Source organism: Channa argus, chromosome 14 (assembly GCF_033026475.1).
Source record: "Channa argus isolate prfri chromosome 14, Channa argus male v1.0, whole genome shotgun sequence".
NCBI classification, from domain to species: domain Eukaryota; kingdom Metazoa; phylum Chordata; class Actinopteri; order Anabantiformes; family Channidae; genus Channa; species Channa argus.
The window spans coordinates 3,143,856-3,162,579 of record NC_090210.1 but is presented as its reverse complement, the minus strand read 5'-3'; the positions used below and the strand labels follow the sequence as shown (position 1 = coordinate 3,162,579).

Here is an 18,724-nt window from a genome sequence, read left to right as displayed (position 1 = left end):
ACAACCATGTTAGTTACATGATACACAGACCAGCCACAACATTAGATACAGAACTAATGTTTATCTTGTAGCATTTCATGTATTTAGATAGTAAAAATGTCCTATTGTCATTATTCACTGCATCATATAGCACAAAGAGCTGTTGTCATCTGGCAGTTGTATAACGATCTCTGTCTTTTTTCCTTCATCTAGTTTTTGAAACCTCTAATAAAGTAATTGAATTCTCCTCTGGACTTGATTAGAATAGACTGTCGAGCTATTTGTAGAGTGGTGTGGTGGAAGGATTGCTAAGATGGTTGGCACTAAGGCACCAGAACATTCAAGCCATGGTCTGTGCAACTGATTTTCACAACATTAATGTCATATTTTTCCCCAGGGGAGTTCATAAAACTCTAAAAAGATATAGCTATGCTGCCAAGCATGATTGTGATGTACTATAAATATTGAAAAACGAGCAACCAGCATGTCACAAGAGACACAATATGCTGTGGTAGCGGTCACTTTTATTGATACTGGACCACCATAGAATTACTATGCAAGATACAGCGTAGCCATTAAGTATTTGTGTTTCTGTTGCTGTTGAGGTTTTTGCTCCCTAGCACTTCACGTTTCTACTTAAACAATCATGCCAGTGTTTTTGTATGTTAGTAGCGAACCACATATACAGACATTTTGTGAATGATTTTTATAACCCCTTGGAACCCATGCATGTAGTATCTGCAGACCTTCCTGAGTAAGTGTATCCTGAGTTTATCTGTTTTTATTGTCATCAGTGACACAAAGGGAGCATTTATCGTGATGTCTTGTCTTTGCAACATTGCTGCATGGTTGCAGGCACCGATTGAATTGAAAAGCTGTGGCACGTTTACCCCTCTGTGATAAATTCAGAAAACATGGATCCGCCACCTCTGGCTAGATGATTGTCTTACAGTATGGAAATGAAACCAATGGCTGCACAGAAGACGGTAGATAAAATAAACGGAGACATTATCAGCTCTTAGCTCTAAGCTACGGTCTTTTTAGTCCTGTTTCTTTTAAAAAGGGACTGTTCTAGCCTCTTCTTATTGTAGGAAGGTTATATTTTAGCTATTTTAGTTTGCCAGTTGGGGAATGTTACTTAACTTATGCCTTTTATACTTATATGTATACTGAGCACCGTTCATGTAGTAAAGAAATAAGTGAGGAGGTTGAAGAATAGGCCAGGGCAACAGTTACATACTGTAAGTAAAGGGATTATTGTCTTTTTGCTGCTAAAATAATCTTTTTGTGCCGTTTTCCTTAATGAAACTGAGACCTCGGATTTTGTATTATCGCATGGGCAAATTATTTCTTGCTGTGTTGCACTAAGAGTTGATTAGAACAAAATGCTTTGCTTTTGATGTCCAAATGCTATGCAAAAGTCTGAAGGGCTGCGTCTTGTGAATATTTGATGAATGCTAGAAAGATTCAACCTTAATGAGGTGCATATCAGTCTGTTTAGTGTGTTTTGGCAAACTAATGCCAAGCAGTGTGATGCAGCCATAAACCATTCAGGCTTGGAGCGTATCCTGTGTAATTCTATCTGATATGTAGGTTTGTTTATCCTCTCCCAACCTTATCCAGTTACGAGGGAATTCATGAGGCCATTTGGCACAGATTCTTGCTGCTTGGATCTTCCAAGCAAACATATCTGCTGCATTCACTGCTAGCTCTCCTGCATGACTACTAGAATGGCATCTTCTATGCAGCCTCACCTAAATGTGTGGGTTTTTTTTTTTTTTTTGTCTTTTGCAGCTGAGGAAGTAGAGAGGCTGGCTGCAATGCGTTCTGAGTCCATAATCTCTGGCACCCATACTCCACCTATCCGTAATCGGAGCAAGTTTGCCACCTTGGGACGCCTCCTTAAGCCCTGGAAGTGGAGGAAGAAGAAGAGTGAGAAGTTTAAGCAGACGTCTGCAGGTACATGACACATTTATTTGATGTCTTGTTATGTGAGTGCAAAAAACATATGCAGGTACAATATTTGCATCAAACAACCATGTTACTTGTAAGTGCTGTACATAACCTGTTTGATTACTAAACAAATGTGGTCAATATCCCTTTTGCCAAAAGAAAACATTTAGGTTTTAGTCTCCGGGGTTATTAAAAATGCAGCAAATTGATTCAGCAAAAGTGCAGGGTTGGAGTTTCATGTCTTAAAGTCTCCTTAGAGTTCCTTTGATCTTGCAGCCCAGTGTTGTCAGGAGCAAGTGAAGGACATGCTCAGTTCAGATGTGGCGCTATTTATTTGCCTTGGCTGACATATCCTGAATTCTACTGTCAGCCTCGAGGACATGAGGAGACATTTTGTCAGACTGTATTTTTATTTTTTTTTTTTCTGGATGCAGAGTTCCTGCTTTGAGCATGAGCAATGCACAGAGACCAGAATCTGGTCTGAAAAGAACGGGATGTTCTGATTTAGTAATATTATTAAATTACCATTTTCCTGGTGTGAATTTTTTGAATGAATCAGTCGGTCTGATTTGATCATGTTTGTGTGGCTCTTCTTTATCACAAGAATTAACGTGATGTCCTGTCAGGCCATCTCCGTCACTCGCCACCAGCACAAAGCATGTTTGACTTTTGGTTAATAATCCCTTTCATTTTCAGTTGAGTGAAAATGTTTGCAAGTATAACAAAAGATTGGGAAAAATAAAAAATATCAACATAATATTAATGCAAATGCAGCTAGTACGGATGTTCCTTCATCATCAAAAATAACAAAAAGATCAAGAAGTGTAAAATACTGGTAACCGTAGTTTCTTTATAGTAAAATACTAAAAATTATATCTGTGCAAAAGTTGCATCTCACAAACGTTTTAGGTAAATAACTTTAATATGTAAAACCAGGTGTGTGACCTTTAAAACAAGACTGCCAGCACCTAATGCTTGATGAGTGGCACCAGGTGTGGTAAATTGGGCTGGCACTTTAAATTTGCAAGTAGGTAGCACTCCAGAGGCTCTCTCAGGCAGGTAGGTATGCAAACTATCATTGTTTTACTATAACCTCTTTTAAAATGCAGACCGTGAATGCTTTTCTTAATTCTGGTGATGTTGATGGAACATTTGTACTAGCTGATGGCGTGTTACGTTCATGATGGCTGTTTTTGCCATTTTAAAGTAAGGGAATGCAAATATTTGCACTCGAAATTTGCCTGAGTCGGTTGGCTTTAGTTTGTATCTCTGTTCAACTTTGCTACCCTTGCTTTTTACCTCATTCATTTTAAATGGGCTGGGCAAAACATTAGAACCACCTCCTCTTATACTGCACTCCACTACCCACTATGACCTCAATAATACACAGAGTAGAATTATCACCTTTCTGAGGTAAAAACTGAGGTAAACCTGATAAAGTGGCCAGTGTGTGTATTTCCGAGCTTTAGATGCTTCGTGTTTTTCATATTTTACTGTATTTTGATACTGTCTACTTGATGAAACAATTGTAGTGGTGATGCCTGTTCATTGGCGCATTCATGTACAGAGGCAGCCATCTTAAATTGCTGGGTGATCCATGGCTTGGCTGATCTTTGGCAGGTCTCAGCTCCCGGTTCCATCTCTGTCCAATGAACAGCTGTCTGTTTCTGAAAGGAGACCCCTTTTTAATAATCTCTTTTAGCCCTGCATTGTAAATCTCCCTTGCAGATCGGCAAACATTTTCAGTTTGATTCTTCTTGTCCATGCACCTTGACAGTGGGTGAGGTTATGAGAGAAGTTCCTCTTTTGCTTTGTTATGGTCCTTCGTCACCACATGGAAGCCTCTCACAATGCTTTAGTAGGGAGAACATTGATTTCTTGCGATGTCTGTACTACAGTGACAGATTGACGACGTGAACATTCTGTCCAGAAGAGCCAGTGGACCAAACACAACAAGAGCCGCCACAATTGTTGAACTGAAGCAGATGCCTCAGGTTGACTGTCTAGTAGGGGTTGATCAGCACTATCAGGGTGTCTAATAATTTAGCAAGTATACCAAAGTGAACTGTTGATGTGATAAACAAACTCTTTTACATAACATGACTAGATGCTCCTCATCAGACAACTGTGTAAGGGGGCTGGGTGAAACCCGATTGGGAACAGCCATTCAGATTGGCTGGGACTGTATGCCCTTTAATAGCAGCATCATGCCTGTTGTGGTGGAGGACAATAATCATGTTCTCAACAACAAAAAGCTTTTTTTTTTTTTTTCTCTTACAATGGTGTTAATCCAAAGTGGAATGGAGAGACAAAAAGCTCTCCATCGCTTTTGTTACCCACTTATTTTGTATGCTGCTGTCTCCAAATAGTTGTTGCTGAGTAGAACTGTTGTTTTGCTTGAGTTTGTAGGGGGTGTATAGTCTCACAGGTAGCTCCAGTGCTTGGGCAGGCGCTTTATCCACAGTAATGTCACTACAAATGTGTATACTGTCACATCCATTTTAGCATAAAGCAACTTTTAAAGCTGGAAATAAGTGGAATGTGGCCGGCATTTATGCAGCACGCAGTGGCAAAGTAGAAGTCCCATAACCATAAACCAGTGCAGCAAATTCAAATGACAGGGGCTCAGGGATTTTAAACGTCGCTGACACTAATATAGAGAGTTAAAGCTGGTTGAATGAATTTTTATATAAACAATAGTTAATGTGATTATACTGCAGTGGTCACCTCAGCAAAGAAGGAAGATGGGCCTGACAGTGGGCCATCTTATGATGCTGTGTCATGATGCACAGCAAACTTGTATCAGCAAGAGATCTCACTAGTCAGAGACTCCTCAAAAGAACATGCTGTACATGTGGTAGTCTGATGTTTTTTTTTCTCTCTCTAATCTAGTCAGTTAACAGGTCTCCCATTGACCAACGGATGTCTAAATCCATTTCTAACAAACAAAACTGATTTCCTACCTGTCCACTGAATTAATATTGTCATATTACAGACCTGCTGTGTCCTTAGTGTGGGTCACGTTCTCATTTAGCCATGTCTAAGCTTGTGATGTGTGAGCCTTGAGCTTCTCATTGATAAAAGACTCAAAAGTTTTAATACAGTTTTTTTTTGTAAGACACAGGCTGAGAGAATTGCCTCAGTAAAAGTCTCCAATTTGAGCTACTGAGCCTCAGGGAAGGTAGGATGTGTTCTCACTATCTGGGTCACTTCGCTGTGGAATATATTTTCTCAAAAAAAAAAAAAATAGTTCTCTCAGATCAATACTGGTTATATTGAGATATGCCAGTTCCATTTAATATGCTGTCAACTGAATCTCCCTGATGAGCGTCTGATCTTCTCATCTTGCTACAGATTGCGTGGCTGAACTATTGGACCATGACACCTCTTGGGCCGTGGTGGACTGAACACAGGCACTTTAAAATAGGACTTGGTTGACATTCAAAGAGATTTATAGGACAGCATCTCATTTTCTCATTTTCCTACTTTTGCATTGTGTCCTTTGGTGCCAATAGGCCCTTTTGATAATAGTTTGGATTAAGCTTGTTTGCAGTTTCATTTAATTTACTTCAGCTGTGTTATATTACAGACACAGAGTAACTGAGAGTTGATGATTTACAGTTCTGATGACCCAGTCAATCAGATTCTGTATCAGAGTCTGTGTTCTTTCTGTATATCCCTCAGAAGACCTTCCTGATGAAATGGACATAAAACTCTACTTCTCACACATTATTAATGCAGTCATTAAATATAAAAGTATAAAAAATTTAACTCCTGACTCATTGCTCAGCTAGTGTGCTATATTGGCATCTTAAGTTTTGCCATTTTTGTTTTTCCTTTTTTTGTTTTGTGAACACACACATCTGTTACTTTAAATCTCAAGTGATATCCCCCATTAAGGCTTTTGACTTAATGGTATTATGTAACTGTTATGACAAGGGATGCACACAGTTATGTCATAAACCTTTGCGTAATTACTTTTCATTTTGGATGAAACGGGACTATAATCCCTGAGCATATTACAGCTCTGCCAAGCTAACATCGACCTTTACCCCCGGGTTTCCACGCGCTGGCAAAGAGTTGGTGCTGATTTGGCTTATTTATTTATTTTTATCTTTTCTCATAATCTAGGTATCGCTCAGCCAGGCAGCATCATTAATAGAAAAACACTTACTATTCTGAACCTGCTCACTTTATTTATGTATCTTTTAAAATGATTTGCATTGAATCTGGCCCAGCTCTCTCATAACTCTCTATTAACTATCCGCTTGTAAAATTTGCTTCTTCTGGTGGTGGAAATTGTCACTTGTACCATCTACAAGTGACACAATTTCCTATTTTAATGTAAGACGTCTTGGGACTCCATTTAAAGGTTGACTTCTCCGAATTTGAACTTCCTCGCTATGGCTTTAGTTTAGGCTGTAAATGTACCAAATGCTTTTAAATTTCACTCTGACTTGTAACCAATTGTAGCTAAAAAAAACTCGCTGTAATCTGATGGAACTCTGTAAAAGCAGTAAGATTATCATTACAAACTCCACAGCCTGAGAAACAAGACAACGTAATCTTAACTGAAGGTTCCTCCAAATGATGTCATCTGGAGGCATTTTCAGCTAAAAGTAGAAATATTTTGATATAGGAAAGTGAATGGGAAGTTTGATGCCATTTATGTAGATGTACTACCTAAAGTAGAACCATTTCACAAGTTCAGTCAGTGAAGGTGTCCTTCCAGGGGATTCCTTGATGATATTTTGGTCACATATTTAAAAAAACGAGCAGCATTAGCTTGGTGCTTAACTAATGTCTGGTTAAGAGTTGATAACAAGATTCTCCTGGATAACTTTTGAACTGTAGAGTGATATTGAAAGTCTAGTATCCTGAAGAAACTAATAATGAAACATACTGTAAGACGATAACTTGCTCTGCCGTGGTCTTTTTCAACATGGCACAGAGTGTCCAAATTTCCTGGAGCCCTGGAGGCTCGTCTGTCTGACGTTTGCATGACTCTCATTTGGCTTTTTAATTTTGGACTCTCAGCAGTTGATTTCAACCCCTCTGTGTTAGGACTGGGAGGAAAGAAAGGAGACGTGAACCTGTTTGTATTTTTCATGAATCCATGCAGAGGAAGAATCGGCATGGAACACAGCGCCTTCTGATTTCAGGATCATATGCAGAACACATGTCACAATCTTTGATCTCCCCTTTTAAGCAGGAGCTACAGAGGCCTGCAGCGTGTGCTTAACTGTTGTTGGTCATCTTTATTTTACATTCTTAATCAATTTCTATGCAGGGGTATTTATAAATTACTAACATGCCTTTTAACTGCTTTTCTTTAGCCTACTGTTATGAAATGTTAAGTGCCGCGAATATTAAAGCCTAAAAATAGAATCAAGCCATAGATGTGCATAATGCATTACAGTGAGAAGTGTTGCAGGAATATTTCCTTTTATCTTCTATCGCTTTAGAAGCTTTAGCTTTAACATTTCAAAGGAGGAGACGCACTTTGCGACAGAGATAAGGATCTGTCAAAGTGCAAATCCAAAGATTAATTAGATCCACTGATCTCTCAAATCAAGTTGCTTGGATCTGTCCAAGATAAACCTAAAAAGCACTGCAAAAGACAATGACTCATGATATGGTGTAACTATTTGCTAAGTGACCTTTGTGACTCCTACATTATAATAATGCATTGAAAATGTAGGCATTTGCTTTGCCAAAGGGTTTTATTGAGACTAAACACAGAAAACAGCTGTATGAGCTAGTACATACCCACAATATGGCATTTATTTTAGCATGGTTCTCCTTTACCCCCTCAGCTTTGGAGAGGAAGATGTCAGTGCGACAGAGCAGAGATGAGCTGATCAAGAGAGGAGTGCTGAAGGAGATCTTTGAAAAAGGTGAGCTGATATTACACAGTCAGTCTGATTTAACAGAGCTGGAAACTTCTTAGGTTGAAAATAAAAACTACATAACGAGTAGACATGGTGTTATTCATCTCTTCATTATTAGTAGGCTATAAAGTTTGCTAATTCTTTGGCACTGGCCATTTGGAGATCTCTCATTATTCAAATGATATATTTCTTTTTCTTTTTTTAATAAACTCTTTAATCTTGATTCGACATGCCCTATACATTCCATAGTCAGAGCTTGAGATATTTGAGTCCTGTACCTCAGGGCATCAAACATGAAGTTAGGGAAGCTAAGAAAGTCCAGTGACTGTTGCCAGGAAAGAGAGCAAACGTGGTCATGAGGAAAATATTTTATTTGTATTTTATTTTAATAAATTTGGCATCTTGGACAAAAAATATAATGTAACTATTGGGTAGAAATATACAGTTTATAGTATTTATAGATTGTAAATACTTTTCCTTGGCTCTAATTGCTGTGTGCACCTTAAACATTCCGATACAGATGCATATGATGCAGTAGCTTCGTATTCTCTGCACATTAAACATGTTACTACTTATAATGCATTTTAATGAAGACACGCATGCTCAAGTCTCTTGCCAAGAGTTACGTTTCCATAATCAGAAATGCTTGTGTGCATAGCTTGAAATATCAGCAGTTGTTTTTATGCATGCAAAATTTGCATCTTTCTAGTTGCTGTATTGTGTTTTCAGCAATGACCTCGCTTATATATAGATGTACTGTAAGACAAGAAATGGATCAAGTAGGGCCATAAAAGTAAAAACTAATAACCCCACAAAACTTTTCATTCTTGCCTATAATGGCAAAATATTTTATTTGTATCTTTCATTTGACATTCTTGCCGTCTTGTTTAAAAGAATGTGCTGTCAAGTTGCTGTAGCTCCCAAAATGAAAGCAGCAATTGTCAGAATATGTGAGCATTGTGAATTGCACTGTCAGCCTTAAAATGTGATCATGCAAAAACCATCAAATGGCTCAGCGCTTTATACGAATTTTAAAAAGCAAAACTTCTGGCACACAGTTATGCCTTGACTGTTCCTCGGTCTGTTGTGTGCTGATAAAAAGGCCCTTTGGGTTTGTTAAACATTCTTAGCTTTCGGAGTCGCCTCCCACCCCAAAGTCTAAAACTTTCAACACCCCAAGCTCATTTTAAACTACGAGGAGTCTTCTCAGGAAGTGCCTTTTGTTGTGCCATCAAACACATTTGCAACGCTTGACAGATTTTTTTTTATTTTATTTTTTTTGTCTCCGTTTTAGCAACTGTTGAATTCCGATCTTCGATGGACAGTGGAGTCTGTACTCAGGAGCCTACTATTAAGTCATCTATGGTCCTGCCCACTAAGAAATCTGTCACCTACCAAGGAGACCTTCAGGAGACCCCCGCCAAGCCACCCCTGTACCACAAACAGCCTCCCGCTCTCCCTCCGAAGCCTTTCTCAAGGATGCATAGCACAGGTCAGTTATCTTAGTTCCCGTTACACCACTCTGACACATTTAATACTATGGTGTTTTTTTGTTGTATATTTTCATTTACCGAACTAATATACAATGTTTAATGTACCGTATTCATAGGATACATCTTTTATGGCATTTATTTCACCTCCCCAGGCTGTCAGTAGTCAAAATGCTCTTATAAGATGCTGTGTGCACCTGATTTGAAAGCCAGCCGTGACTGTTTTTGCTTTAAACCCTACCTGCATTCCCACACGTGTGGCGGATTATTGTAGTCTCATGGGTGTAGTCAGCTGTGGGCTCTCTGTCACTGTCAATCTGTCAGTACTAGGAAGTGGCATTACCCTGTCCTACTTCTCACTGCTCTTTGCTGACGTCTAAGCCATGTATGATTACCTATGAGCTCTGTTTATCTGCATGTGAAATAAGTTAATGATCAGACTTTCATATCAAGTTATTTCTTTCGGGCTTATCTCTGATTTTTTTTTTTTCTAATTTTATTCTCTGTCCAGATTCTTGCCAGCCAATGAAGTTGCCCTGTATGCCTGGGGGAAAGTATTCTCCTCCTCTGCCTCCCAAGAAAGTGATGATTTGTGTGCCTCCAGGAGGGCTGGACTCCTCCGCTTCCCCTTCTCCCTCCCCAAACCCTCTCAGCAGTCTCTCCCAAAAGTGCACCCCTCCCCAGGGCATGCAAGCTCACCACGGCACTTTGCTGCCTTCCCAGTTTGCCAGTTTGTCCAGTCTTCACCAGAGTCACGGGCACCCACTCCAGCTTCAGTATGGCAGCTTGCATGCTCCCAGCCGCATCATTGAGGAGCTCAATAAAACCCTAGCACTCTCCATGCAAAGGTTTGAAAGGTTAGTAGTAATCAGCATGAGGGTTATTAAATCTGATTGTCCTCCAGTGGGGTCACCCAGGGATTATGGATCTGTCTACATCATACATAATATCATGGTTGGATTTTACAAATCTTTGAGGAATTATTCTATGTGTCATGATGGCATTAAAAAAAATGTTATACTGATGGAGACAAAGGCTTGTTGGGTGTTTTTCATTTTTAAGACAAAACTACTTGCTTGATTTGACGAACTTCTGGTTATAATGATAAAATCCATCTGTTTTGCTTAAAGCTATGTCAAAATAACACTAATCAGAAGGATTGTTGCAAAATAATTTCGATAGAGCATCCTTTTTATTACTTTGTTGTTTTTTTTTTTTTGTTTTTTTTTCCCTGCAGCTACTTGTCCACCACTTTCAAATATATTCTTATGTGATTGAGGTCACACCCTGCCATGCAGTTCAAGGGTACAGGTCTAAATCGGCACACTCACAGGGCAGCGTGGCCTAATTTTGAAGTAAACTTGCTTATGTGTGGGCATGGATGAATGGAGTAGGCGTCCCTCCAGCAGTTGGCCTAATATAACACGACCAGCTGCTCTTCACAAGAGCCGTGTTCCTTCTTGTTTTGAGAAAGGGGACAGGATAACGGATTGAACATTATGTAACCTATTACATTAGGCTCTGTTTCACCAAAGTCATTTGGGTAAGGATAAGGAACTAATGGTCCTGACATTGTTCACAATTAGTCTGAAAGCTTATTACATAAGAGTGTCATAAGGAGGCAGACTGTGATTAATCAATCAAGCACGTTGCCAGTTATCACTTGCGATTACATGGTGACTTTTGCTGGGCTTCCTGCAGCAATGCTCATGCACCTGTTTTGCCACAAGTGTTTTAATAGCTGAAAGCGAAGTTGATCCTTGTCACTTTGTTTTGAATTATAGAGGTTGTAAAATATGTTACTCTTCTCTTCCTCTGAAATTCAGAGAATTCTGCCTTATTGCATTCAGCTGGTGCTATGTGCTGTGTTTATGATTTAATTAGAATCAAGGGGCTTTTGGTAAATCATGGTCTATCACTTATTTTTTTTTTTTTTCTGGATTGCAAATGTTTGACGTTGTGGGGGCAGGCTCATCCTCTTAACACAGCCAAATGCTATAGCTGTATACATGACCCATTGCATTCATAATCAGATTTGATTCAAATTGAACATGCACATCTCCCTTTCACTCCTTTAGCTCTGCACTGCACGGTGTTGGTCAATGTGTGACCCTGGACAGAAGAGAAGTGCCGTCTGTGATCATTGACTATGAGGACGACAAGGAGAATATGCCCAACGAATCGGACTATGAGGATCTGCCCAGCATGTATAAGGTGGAAGACGACGATGTGGATGATGATGAGGAGGATGAGGATGATGATGACTCCATATTTACAAGTGAGTGGCAGCAGTTGTCCTGACCACAATTTCTCGCGTTAGTTTTTTGCATCATTTATCAAATGCATCAAATCATTTATTTGTATCAAAAGGGACCTAAAGTCATTTGGTTCATTTTTTTGGGCAACTAAAAAAAACATTTGTGTAAAATTATAATAATTAGCATAATTACTACACCTGCATTTTTCTTGGCTCAAAATTTTACTTGATTCTTTTGATGGTGAGATTTACACTTGAAAGATATTTGAGAGAAGATTGCTCTAACAATTTATGGCAATTATGTAACTATTATTTTACGTTTCTGTTAATTCAGATGTTTTACACAACAAATTAAATTCACGCAAATGACATACATGTAAGGGGGGGGGGGGAGTTTCCTTTTTAGTAGGCCATTACTCATTTTTCCAATGCCACTTGAAGTCATGATGTGCTGTATTGAGCAAATCCATCACACATGACCAATCACAACCTTTAAAAACAGGCACCCATGTGAAAACAAGTGTAGGCCGTGTCAAACCACTCTGCACAGTTCAGCAGTTTTGCTGTGTTTCCATTGGTGACAGCATGATTCTGGATACACTTCCCTAAACCTAATGTTGGCTTTCGCTTTGAAGGTCAAACTATATTTGAGTTTCAGGAGCCTTCAGGTTTAGCTAGCAGTGCTGTTGATCGAGGTTGGTAAAGCAAATATGTCATCATAGGCACAAGATGCAAGCTCGTCTCATGTATTGACAATGGTGTTTGGATGTAGGTACCCTGGCTCAGAAGGTGCTGAGAAAAGACTCTCTGGCCATCAAGCTGAGTAACCGTCCATCCAAAAGAGAGCTGGAGGAGAAAAACATCCTGCCTATGCAGACAGATGAGGAGAGACTGGAGTCGAGGCAGCAGATAGGCACCAAACTCACTCGGTGAGACATGTAAACACATATATTGTTTTGTTTAGTTTTTTTTTAAATGCATTTATACACTTATACATTTCATGGGCCAAATATATTTAGTAAACGTGGCTGATGCTGCTATAGCCAACTAAACAATAGCTGCTGGGAAACGGTGCTGATCTCTCAGCCAAACCGAGCATTTTGTCTTAATTTCAGCTGACGATGACCCAGTATCCTGGCTGATAGAACTGTGACTCAGTCCATGAGCCTTTTCCCATTGAAACACTTCTATATCCTTTCATTTATTCTTTCTCAACATCCGATAAGGATAAATGCTTTATCTCGTTAAAGAGAGGCTCTGAAAATGGAGCTGACCTAATTTCAGTGATGCATCACCCCCCTCCCTCCCCCCTCTCTCTCTCTCTCTCTCTCTCTCTCTCTCTCATTCTCTCCTTTTTTTTCCTCTTGCCTGACTTCCTCCCTCGCTCACTGAATCACCACGGTGATGCATGTGCCAAACTATCTCCGCCCGACTCCTCCACACAGCAGCACCACGCAAGTCACTTCATATCAGCAGTTTACACACACAATACACTGGTGCAGTATGAACAAGTAACACAAATCTGTATACATATGTTGAAACCATGAATGTGAATTCTAGTAATTGAACAGATCAAACAGCATAAAGTTTGTCCCAATGGATCACAGGCCTCGTTTGATTTCTCTTTGAACATGACTTGCTTATTTGAAAAAAAGGGGACGCAACAATGTCTTGAGAGAAGAAAAGACTGGCAAGCATATGGGTAGAAATAAAATCCCAGAGAGTAAGATATGAGAAGTGGGAGATATGGTTGCAAGGGAGGGATGGAGTATTATCTTGAGACACTGGCACATAAGTCACCATTCCCCACTGTGACTGGAACACAGAGTGTGTTCCCAGAAGGCCTGAATGTTCCCAAAAAGCTCTGTCACAGTGTCCTTTGCACAGTGTCATACAATGCACCATTCCTAATTTCATGGTTTTTGCCAACAGCATTGCATCCTGTAATGCTGGGACTTGTGTGAGGCCGGTCAATTGATTATGATTATGCTATTGTAGGACATGACCTGATTCATTGGGAAAACCCTGGAGACCCCCTTTCTCATCATCAACACTCATTTTAGCTTTTAATCTTGTGCTTTTGTTTTTTGTGATGTACTGCGTAGCTGATGCCTTTTTGTAGGAATAGTTCAGTATTCTTCTAAGGCTTGTTGCTAACGTTTCCACAGTGAGGTTCGTAGGACCACCCCAAAGACACTAAATGCTCCATAATAGCCTGATGTAGTGGAGAAAAACTGCAAAGCCAAGTGAGGTCTGTGTGACCCTGTGGCCCTTTTCGCATCATACATAATTATTTTATTCCACTATTAATGTGAAATTATTGATTAGTGTAGCTTTAAGCTAATTGCCCCTAATATTAATGTTGATTAATAATGTGCAGTTCCTTTTATATAAGCTTATTACATAAATTGTCACTTTTTCACATTGCAAAGAACATGACGACAGACACTTTCTTGAATTGGGTTGATGCTGCTTAAAAGAAACCTGGCTGTAAGAAAAATGATTTGGGAAGTGACATCTGTGAATATTTATTGACTAGTCTGTGCTTTATTTCCAACAGCCACTTTTTCGCTGATATAATGCTCAAACCAGCAGGGAAGTAGAGGGCTCCAGTCAGAGAGTTAGTGTCTTAACTTTTCTTAACCGTAGCCCTCAAGTGGGAGGCAAAAAATAACAGAGGATGACATGAGGAATCTATCGCTGCATACAGTGGCTTACAGGTCCGAGCAGTTCCAGATGCAGTATCACTGATATAGTTAGGTTTACTGCCTCAAGGTCCTGACACGGTGCTATAAAAAGAATCCCAAGTTGAAAGTACTGCGAATGACCTTTCACAGGCATTGGGTGTCTTACTCATTTGAGTCATTTACAATTGGGAAATTTTAAATGTGTGCACAATGTACCTTTTTTCATATGTTCCATAAAAGTGAAATGTGATTGTGACAGGGCCTTGCTGTCCTGTTTCTTGTGTCGGTCTGTGTGTGGTGGCTTTATTTTAGTAGATGTGCAAGTGTAAAAACCTTTCAGTTGGCATTTTAAAAGACCTTTAATCACATTTGCCTTATTCCGCATCAAATGAGTGCTGAATCTTCAGCAACATCTGGCTATTGGTCCCCTTCTCGCATTGTATTTTCATGCACTTCTTCTTATTCAGAAGAGGGGGATTGGTGATCATGTCTGCCTAAAGGTGTGGGAAGTGTCCCTGTCAGGCTGCGAGAGCTTAAATAAGATGCAAATGAGAACATATCTTATTCATGGTCAGCAGGATTTTATCTGGTGCATCCTTCTATATGTGCAGTATGTTTGTTTACAAATTATTTAATTCATAAAATTATATTTCTAGGAGTAACTGTCATAAAACAAGTGTGCTGTACAACTTAGGGGGGGGAACTATTTTTTTTTTTTTTTTCTGAACTGTGTCTCCATATTTACATGTCTCATAAAAGTAAATCTGTGGAAACATTTCAGTTGATGACATGATTATTAAAAAGTACGCCAATTCACGTTGGGGTCAAAAGAGTTTAATTCCTATTGATTTAGTGTTTTTGCTAACCTCTTGCCTGTGATTATGTGCTGACCATTGCTGCATGTTTCTCACCAGGCGCTTGAGTCAGAGACCCACAGCAGAAGAGCTAGAACAAAGAAACATCCTCAAACGTAAGTTCGTGAAACCTGTAATTTTAAAACGATTTCTAAAGTGTGAGAATGTCAAAATGCCAGTATCCTCACAAACTGTGTGATAAATTGCTTTTTTTTAAAAAAATGTAGCCTACACTAACTGTGGCATACATCTTTATTTCTCCTCGGTGTGCCTTTCATGCGAGGCAAGTAGACAGGCAGCAGGGTGTCCCCTAGGAGAAATGTCCAGAGACTGGTTTCTTAGCTAACACACGTACAGTATCAGAGAAAAGCTGTTCAGTTGTCTGGGACTCTGCAGCTCCCACATCAAAAAGGCTGATTTACCAACAGTTCCTGCTCTCCCAGAGGCTCCCGCATGATTGGCAGAGTGCAGGAGCAAAACACAAAATCTGAAAATTCATGACAAGTCTTGTCCTCTGCATCACTCACAAGCAAACAGTACCAAGGTTAAACAAACGCTTTTATTCTGTGGCAGTCCTATAGATTCAGTGTGTGTTCAGCAACAACACAAATCCACTGACTGCTGACGCTTTTGCAAACACGAGCCGTGTCCCAGCACGCGTCGTGTTTACGCGTCTCTTCTTTTAACTTGCTCCTCTAAGCTGGAGGTTTTCGTTTGTGTAATTGGCTTGACATATAAGGGGGGGGCGGCAGTCGTCCACGGGCCACAGGGTCAGCTCCCCGGTTGTCCCGGCTATATGTCGAAGTGTCTCTGGGCAAGACCCTAAACCCTTATCAGCCCATTCCCATTCCCCAGCCGTGCAGTGCCGGTCCAAGCCTGGTAGAAATTGGGGAGGGTTGCGTCAGGAAGGGCATCCGGCGTAAAAACTGTGGCGACCCTGAACTCGCGGGATAAGCCGAAAGGACAAACAAAATAAAAAACTGGCTTGGAATATAAGATTAGCACTTAATGTAATCCACATTTCTCCTCTCTCCTAATAATAAATGAACATTTATTCTTAAATAGGTTAATCACTTGATCATAAACAGGAACTAAAAGGCCCTAGGATGACTTGAAAGGAACAAAACAAACATTCTCTCCCGACACCCATTCCTAATAGTATTAAACAGCCAATGATGAAAACTATTTTAAGCTTTGGGAAACGTATCCAATTTCGTGTGAATCTAATGAGCCACATTATGCAAATGGTGTTTGTTCCCCTTTCAGTAATTTCAAAACATTTCGTAAACACTTGACTGTTTGCATGTGCCTCTAACTCTTGTACGCTCATTCTCTGTAGCTCGCAATGAGCAGGAAGAAATGGAGGAGAAACGAGAGATAAAGCGAAGGCTAACACGAAAGGTGAGTCCAAAATAGCTCCAAAGGTGCGAACCCACACTTTTGGCCAGGAGAAACAAAAGCTGTGACAGTGACTCATCTGTGGCAAGCAGTGAAAATCTAAGCTGTTACAGGCCTGGTGTTGTAGTTCGAAGGTCTCCCCCAGGAGACACTTATGTCCCTGTTGCCCTTGGCCCTTCAGGAAGTTGGTTGCCAAATCCTGCTGCCCCATAGGGGGTTGCTGAGCATGCTCCCATCACTTTCAATTAAAGAATAGCACTTTGAGCTCACCTGCAGACATGCTGTTCCAAACAAAGATCTTGTGACAGCATGCATCACATGCTTTTACTGTATACAGCATTTAAACAAAATGACAAATACTCGTGTGTTTTTAAAGGGGGGGAAAAAAAATAGATATGAGCTCATTCATTTTTATACATTACTACACAGCTTAAATAAACATTTCAAATGTTTTATGTACTGTGTTAGATGTGTTACAGCTAAAAATGGACTTTGCCTCAGTGTTTCTAACCTGCCTTACATGTTCCTGCGGAATTTAATCTTACACTGATATCTGAAATAAGTAATGTATGTGAAATGGTTTTCTTATATACTTTCAGTTGAGAATAAGTATGTTTGACTTTTGATGGAGACAAAAATAGATTAGAAACCTATTTTATCATTGTATGATTTGTAATGCGTGAACCTTAGATGTTTGCAGTCAGTACCTTCAGCTCTACAGTGTGAATTCCGCTGTGCAGGAGAGAAGCTAAAATGATACACTTAATAGTTTGTTCTCTGGGGGTTAATAAAGATATCTCTCTTAGTCTCCAGGGACAGAAATGCTAATATGATGACATGGTTCAATAAATGTCCTAAATTCCACAGCAAAGTGATCTAGAGCTCCTCTCTGATGCACCTGCATAAAAAAAAAATACTAAATGCAAAGTAGTTTTCGTTCCTCCGATATGGACTTGAGCGTATGCAAATTCAGATGCTTTGACAGTGGCTAAGGGTTCTTTTTTTTTTTTTGCACTTGTTCCAGCTGAGCCAGAGGCCCACTGTAGAGGAGCTGAGGCAGGCCAAAATTCTCATTCGATTCAGTGACTACGTGGAGGTGTCAGATGCCCAGGACTACGACAGACGGGCAGATAAACCTTGGACCAGGCTCACAGCAGCTGACAAGGCCAGTATCACTTACTGGTGTTAAATTGAGAGAACCTTCTTAAATTTTGAAGATCTCCCACAGCCTGCTTTAAAATGTCTTGATGCAAGCTTTAAGTGAGGAAGAGTACAAGGTAGAAGAATGTTCTATGGTTATGGCAAGTTTCACTTCAGCTGTATTGTTTGAGTACACAGCCTGAGGGAGAACTGCTGCTCACTGCCCAGCAGTTATGCTTCCGACTTCTAAGGTGATCTGGATTTCCGTGGAGCAGATATGCTGTCTTCTTTGCTTTGATGATGCGCAACTCTGTACGCACAGGGTCACACCTGAGGACCACTTGTGAAAATCGTAGTTAGCATTTTGATTATGCAATACCTCCCCTTACATAAGAGTCTAAATGGACAAGCTGTGCCTCAGGACCCCTCTGCCTCAGTGCTTTTGCTAATGTTTCTCTTCCTGTTGCAACCATGTAGCACATATTTAAATGCTTGTTCTCCTGTCACAGAAGAATTCTCCCCAAGGCTGGAGATGTCCCCCCTGGGTCATGCTGAATAGCACAAGCAATGACTTCACCTGGCTGGGATGCTGTCACATGGGACACTTTAGAGAGGATGCAAAGTTATTAAAAAGTCTCAGCACACCATTTCAGTTCCTGGAACTTTGACTCATTCCCACTTTGAGAATCTTTATCCTGCCTTTGGGCAAGTCATTCAGCCCTCCACTGCTTCAGTGGTGCTACTTAGAAGCTGTGATTCACTGGGCATTGTCCCAAATGTAAATGGGGAAACTGCTTTAGATTCTGTTCAAAAACCTTCCTGGAAAGGAGATGTTTGTGAAGAGAAGCAGAGATGAGATGTGGCCTGCATGTGTAATTAGTGTCCCCTAGTGAAACAATAAAAACACTGCCGGCTTTATTTCCAGTGTTATATGATTTGGTCCTTTTCCACACTGTAACATGAAGGTTCATATTTTTTGTTTTAATCTATGTAAATCCTTTGCATTAACACTTCATTAAAGTTAAAAACACAAGGTGACTAACCAAGTATTACAGCCACAGATTGCATACTATTG

At 40.0% G+C, this 18,724-nt stretch overlaps 1 protein-coding gene across 4 annotated transcripts in view; it reads left to right on the top strand.

The window, feature by feature from the left end:
- Window positions 1–18,724, top strand: part of LOC137140782 (phosphatase and actin regulator 1-like) — a 41,407-nt gene that overhangs the window by 19,604 nt on the left and 3,079 nt on the right. For 3 of the 4 annotated variants that reach the window (XM_067529405.1, XM_067529406.1, XM_067529404.1), the window contains exons 2-10: window positions 1,774–1,938; window positions 7,749–7,829; window positions 9,118–9,315; window positions 9,825–10,170; window positions 11,392–11,591; window positions 12,343–12,499; window positions 15,172–15,227; window positions 16,451–16,512; window positions 17,534–17,674. In XM_067529405.1, coding sequence (XP_067385506.1) covers window positions 1,774–1,938; window positions 7,749–7,829; window positions 9,118–9,315; window positions 9,825–10,170; window positions 11,392–11,591; window positions 12,343–12,499; window positions 15,172–15,227; window positions 16,451–16,512; window positions 17,534–17,674 — 1,406 coding nt within the window. The remainder of the gene's footprint in view (window positions 1–1,773; window positions 1,939–7,748; window positions 7,830–9,117; window positions 9,316–9,824; window positions 10,171–11,391; window positions 11,592–12,342; window positions 12,500–15,171; window positions 15,228–16,450; window positions 16,513–17,533; window positions 17,675–18,724) is intronic. The other variant, XR_010916488.1, reaches the window with a different exon arrangement.